At 41.1% G+C, this 6,508-nt stretch overlaps 1 protein-coding gene across 1 annotated transcript in view; it reads left to right on the forward strand.

Annotated features, from left to right (window-relative positions):
* Positions 1-6,145: 6,145 nt before the first annotated feature.
* sema4f (sema domain, immunoglobulin domain (Ig), transmembrane domain (TM) and short cytoplasmic domain, (semaphorin) 4F) overlaps positions 6,146-6,508 on the forward strand; it is a gene marked incomplete at its 5' end in the record, with an annotated part of 76,188 nt that continues 75,825 nt past the window's right edge. The window contains 1 exon segment of the mRNA XM_014019065.1: positions 6,146-6,339. Coding sequence (XP_013874519.1) covers positions 6,246-6,339 — 94 coding nt within the window.

Genomic DNA, 6,508 nt, shown 5'->3' on the forward strand with positions numbered 1-6,508 from the left:
CCTAAATCACTCGTACGCACAACTTAAGAACAAATCTGTGCGTAAGAACGGTTCTTGCATGAGGCCCAATGAGAGTATTTACTGGCGATGCACAGCAGCAGTGAGTGGACAGAGATCTGGCAAAACTAGACTCAATCCTATTTTTGCTGGAGCTGCTGCAGAGTCAATCTACAAAGATCACGTTGCACCAACAGGAAAAGGAACAAGCACAACATCCATATTTTCTAAATAAATGAACAAAAGGCAGATTCATTTTTCAACAACCCAGCTGTATCAATAAATATGTGGATATATTTCTCTACAAATGCTGTCTAAATGTGTTGTTCTGTTTGGGAAGCAGACGGCAACATGTAGCGTGCAGAATATGCTGTATATAAACAAATAATATACGTGGATTTTATTTTGAAATGAGACATTTCAAAAAGACAGCAATGATGCAGTTTCAACTGTTTGGAATTTGTCTTCCACAGAATCAACTCTTTTGCTCTGACTTCCACATTTATCACTGGATTTATCGCACAATTCCTGTGAAGGAAGCTCATTTCGGTCACTTGGATCTCGTTCTTTTGGTCAAGAATCACGGCCCATGACCACAGGTGAGGGTTGGAACATGGACAGACAGGTAAATAGAGAGCTTTGTCTTTCGACTCAACTTTTTCTTCACCATGACTGACCGAAGCAACGCCCTCATTTAGAGGATGAGACCCCAATCCATTGATCCGTCTCCCTCACCATCCTACCATCACTCATAAACAAGACATCCAGATACTTTAACTCCTCCGCTTGAGGCCAATTGATCAAAAAGAGAAAAATATAAATATTTAATAATACTAATAATATGATAAATGAACAAACTTAGTTCAGAGGCATAACATAAAGAACTAAAGGATCCACCATACGAGCTTGTTTACAGTGATTACTGACAAGAATATTATTCAAATCATGTCTATCCAACTGACAAAAGCCTAAAAGCACAAACACTTTAAACCTAATTTTTTTGTACAAACAGATTTTTATTTGAAACTGTTCTCCTGTCTCACTTTGTCCATCATTACAAGGGAAGAAAAATCTCACGATCAACCCGCAATGCATCTAGAGTGGGCTAAAAAGAATACATTGGACCCAGAGCTGGCTCTTGGCATAGGCGAACTAGGTGGTCGCCTAGAGCGCCATCTGCAGGAGGGGGCGCCAAACTGCAGAAGAAAAAAGTAACTGTAATCCCTGGTTGTAACTCTGCTCAGTGCCCCTTTCAATTAGCTTTGTCTTAAAAAACTACAATGAAGTATTACAGGAAAAATAAACTACTCTACCCATAAAACACCCCCACCCCACAATGCAGCAATCGCCCCCACCCTCTCTCTCATTTCATTGACGTTGCACTGACTCGTCCTGCTCTGACACTCTGACGGGGGAGGGGCTAGTTGTGCCTCTCAGGTAGCGGTTCGTGTTGACAAACTCAATAACAACAAGTCTGTATTTTGTTGTCCCATACATGTCAACCTCTTCAGACGTTTATCTGTATAAAAAGCCTCAAAAATCCGTAAATTTTGCTAAAAAATCCGGGCAATAAATCTAACTTTGCCAGAGTACCTTACACTGTCAAACTTGTTTTTAGGGGTTCAAATTGGAGTGGGTGGGACATAGTTCGTGGGGGGGTGCTTCAACTCGCCTAGGGCACCAAAATGGCTAGAGCCAGCACTGACTGGACCCATCCCTCAAATCGGGGGAATAGGAGGACGTATTTGGCTACTATTGGTGGACTCTTTGAATTTGGACAGCCTTCGGTGTGTCACTGTGACGTAATTGGCCTTCAAAGGATGCAGCCCCTGAATTTGGACACAGCCAGAGAGAAATGTAATAGTTTGGTTCTTCTATTTCTACCCTCATATAGTCATGACCAAATGTACATCTTGGACATAAAAAGCTGAAACAAGCTTCTGTCGTAAAATGGCCAGGCTCAGCCTTCTGATTAAGTACAGAATTATTTTATTTAGTTCAATAAAAGTCAGTGCTGTTCTGTCTGAATCATCGTGTGTTTGTGTGTGTGTTTGACCAAAGAGCGTCTCCTCGCCTGACTCAGACTCAGATAATTACATTTAGAGGAGGAGGTGGTCACCAGTCAGTCCTCATCTCTTTGCTGTAACCCATTTTCTCCCTCCAGCCTCAACCGGTGGCTCTCACCCATTAGTCAGAGGCATGCACGCTCACGCCGACCCACGAAACCCTGCTCCGGCTTCTGGCCTTCGACGACACGAACACGGCCCGGCGTGCGCATCTCGACACAGATTTACAGACGAGGGCCGGAAACACACCGATGCAGACATCAACTCAAGGAGTGTGGGGTCACGGATTGCAGTCTCTTTGCGTCAGGTTCAGAATATTAATGTTTGGGGACAGATAAGCAGCCACGACAATCCCTTTAAGATTATATCATTATGTGGATGCTGGTAATTTATGCAGATTTTTGCACTTGGTGTATGCAAATTTTGTGCTTTAAACCGATTGAGCTTGTGCACAATGATTAGAAGGTCGAATAAAATCTGTGCATCTTCATTAGAAGTTAGTCCCACCCCTTTTTTAATTACTAAACATCCAGGTGAAGCAGCTAAATTGTTCTATATAAAAATAGAGGTTTGAATATCTTTTTGCTTCACCTGTCCAGCAGGGGGCAGTAGCCAAACTTAGCAACTGCTCTCTCCATGTGTGTTGGGCTTGGATCAAAAATCAACAGCGATGTTGATAAATGTGCATGCGGTTCTTTAGAAAACTCCTTGAGCTCCAAAGGCTGCGGCGTTTGTCTCTGATGAAGACGTCTTTTGTTCCACAGAGTCATGTTTAGCCATTCAAAAGTCACCGGCTGCACAAAGAGGCGACACGCACAGTTTGAGGTTAATCAGGCCCGATTAGAGATGGCGCCGCTCGCTCCTCTGCTCCTTTCAGCTTCTCCTGAACATCGTTTCTTCACCTCTGAACCCTGCTCTCCTCCTCCTCCTCCTCCTCCTTCGCCCACTACGTTTACCAAATCCTTTAATCTGAGCTCCTCTGTGACCCCCCTCCCTTTATTCAGATGATGGGGTGCATGTCTTCGCCTCCACCTCGTGAAATCTGCTTTGCTGCTTTCCTCCTGGGAGGAAAAAAGGGGGAGCAGGGGAGAGAGGAAGCGATCCAGTGCACTATTAATTGAAAATAAGGATCAAAAGCTTTGCTTAAATAGGTATTTTTCTACCGCCTATTTGTAAAATTGCAGTTTTATTGGTGTTTTAAAACAAATCCAAACCTACTGACTCCTCTATTTGAGGGTCTGGGCATTAACGTTTCAAACACTTAGCACAAAAAATGATATTTGTGTTTGATTTCTTTGTTTAAGCTGCAAAATACACTGTCATTGCAATATCAGTGTGCGCAATATTCACATCACAAAGGATTGCATGGAGTGCTATAATTCTTGCCAAATGTTTTTGAAGAGTTTTGAGCTGAGGTGGGTAGAATAACAAACAAATGTACTCAAGTGTAGCACTACTTCAACATATTTCTATTCAAATAAAAGTAAAAAGTAGCCATCCAAGGAGTGACTCAAGTAAAAGTATTTGTTAAAAAGGCAAGTACTGAGTAACTGATCATCAATCATTTAATGTTTAAACATTACATCATCAGACGCAACAAAAATACATAACATGGTGGAGTTTTTGGTATCTTAAAGATAATTACAAAATAACAAATTCCGGCAAAAGAAATAATTTTTCCAAATCAGTTTTTTTTCCAATTTAAAATTGATGAAACTAACAAAAACTGCAGGTGTGTCTGGTGAATTTTTGGTGAAAACAAGGTGACAAGGTCACAGAGTTTCCAAACATTTTACTCAAGTAAGAGCAGCGATACTTCATAATAAAAGTATTCAAGTAAAAATAAAAAATATATGTAGTAAAAATACTCCTAAAAGCACATTTTTTCCCCAAAAATGTTACTCAGTGAATATAACTACTCAACTCTTTTAAAGTTGTATTTTTCATGCTAACACGACTCGCACGGTAAGCTCACAGATAGGAAGGACAGCCAAAAATGCTAAAGGTCACATACAGCAGGAAGTACAGATTAGAAAAGGAGGAAAGAAAAAAAAAGACGTACATTACACCATCGCAAGATTTTCTAATATCGTGCAGCCCTAGCTGTAATAATGCTTCTTAATGATAAATCTTGCTGGAAACCTTCAAAACAAGTGTCAACAACAGCAAAATAAACTGTTTGGCAGAAAAGATTAGACAAGTTTTTCATGTGCAACCCACATCCTCAGCTCCACGGCTCATCCCATAAAGGCATATTCCTTACAAAGGTGGCACCATTTAAAATGGAAGGAGCATTGTTACAACAAAGAAATTGACGCAAATTCTTCATTTTTTGGGCTGAGGCTCTCTTTAATGCTGTCAGGGAGTGATGACCAGACAGGCGTATAGTTACCATGGTGACCATAACAAGGCATTGGCAGCACTTTGAATACATATTGGCTGACTTTACACGTCTACATCATGGGTCATCAGAGGTGTCAAAAGTATTCACATTCATTACTCAAGTAGAAGTATAGATGTTAGGGTTTAAAAATATTTTTTTGGAAGTAGAAGTATCAACTCAAGATTTTTACTCAAGTAAAAGTATAAAAGTACTGGTTTTAAAACTACCTAAAGTATAAAAGTAAAAGTAATGAACTTAAATATATATATATTTTTATGAAGTTTATGTTTGTTTTATTAGTTTATTGTTCTCCATGCATTTTTTAAAATAAAAACCAAACAATTTAGTGAAATTTTTTGAGGACCTCCAAGATAGCCTCTCGCGGACCCCTGGGGGTCCTGGGACCCCAGCTTGACAACCTCCGTGCCACAGTATATCCTGCTGGAATGTGATGTGATTTGTGTCCTACAGGTGATGGAGTGAGTTCAATCCAATAGGATGTCAGAATGGTTTATATTTACACTTCTTATCCAACCACAATCACATTCACTCCATCCTTGGGCTCTGTGTATCTGGATAGATTTATATTTATTCATTATTTTTCTGAACAATGGAAAGATGGAATAAAAACAAGTCAAAGTTAAATAGAAATAAAATACGTTTTGTATTTGTAAAAAGTAAGGAGTAGAAAGTACAGATAAATGAATTAAAATGTGAGGAGGAGAAGTAAAACGTAGGCTGAAAAATAATTACTCCACTATAAATAACCAAAATTTCTTCTTAAGTAAAGTAACAAAGTATTTGTACTTAGTTACTTGACACCTCTGAATGGAAGCCCATTTCCGCCACCCTGATAAAAAAAATAAAAATAAAACTTGTATCTCATAATTATGACTTAGCTATCTCAGATAGCTAAGTCATAATTATGAGATACAAGTTTTATTTATTTTTTTATCAGGGTGGTGGAAATGGGCTTCCATACCTCTGCGGTTCATAATGTAGATGTTTATATTTTTATAAGACTTTTACCAAGTTAATGGCAGAATTTTTGGGCAGGAGCGGCATAATTTTAAATAAGTAACCTAAAACCTTCCATTACACTGCTTTGCGAAGACAAAACATCCTCGCGCGCACCTGCTGCTCGTGACGTCATACATTTACCTGAAATCCCTCGAGCTTCCGGAGGGCGGGGCGCGAGACCTTACACACACACACACAGCCTCTGCACATCTTCCACACACACACACCGAGCTGTAGCTTTCCTGCGTCCGATTCGCGTAAACACGGCGCGCGCTCCGCACCGACACGGACCTACAACCTGTTTTTCCTGTTTTAAACAACTCGGACAAATGAAATAATAAAAAAAAGGAAGACGAAGAAGAAGAGGAGGAAGGTTTGTTTCTTGTTACGGGACAGGCTTGCCGACACCCAGGCAGGCAGGCAGGCAGGGCACAGAGTGACCGGGGAAACAGCGAGGCTGCACGGATTATTAACCCGGGACAGAGGACGTTACACGAGCGCGCGGCTCTTTTAAGTTACTTTGGATCTCAGCTGGTTCCCTGAACGCACCACAAATATAACAAAGCACTTTGTTGGCATTTTCTCTGAGCAGTGAAGGCACAGCTCTGTGCGCTTTGTGCGGATGGCAGCTCGGGGGGAAAACACTAACCTGTAGAACAAACAAGCGCGATTAAAAAAAATTACACGTGATCAGAGGAACGTATTCATTCTTGTACCGACTCCTGAGCCGTTTTCAGCCCGGATAACCCGGCGCAGACCCAGACCGGGTGGATGACAGGATGAGTCCCGGCGTGGTGCTGCTGGTTCTTGTCCCAGTCTTCTGCTGCCTGCTGTCCGGGAACTGCCTCCCGGCGACTCTGAGGGGACATGGAGGTGAGTGCAAAGAGATTAAAATAATAATAATAATAATAAATTTAAAAAAGTGGAACACTTGCAACTTTTACTGGAGTCTGCATCTCCCCTTATGCCATTTAAACACGAGTGTGTGTGTGTGTGTGTGTGTGTGTGTGTGTGTGTGTGTGTGTGTGTGTGTGTGTGTGTG

Source organism: Austrofundulus limnaeus, unplaced genomic scaffold, assembly GCF_001266775.1.
Source record: "Austrofundulus limnaeus strain Quisiro unplaced genomic scaffold, Austrofundulus_limnaeus-1.0 Scaffold208, whole genome shotgun sequence".
NCBI lineage: Eukaryota > Metazoa > Chordata > Actinopteri > Cyprinodontiformes > Rivulidae > Austrofundulus > Austrofundulus limnaeus.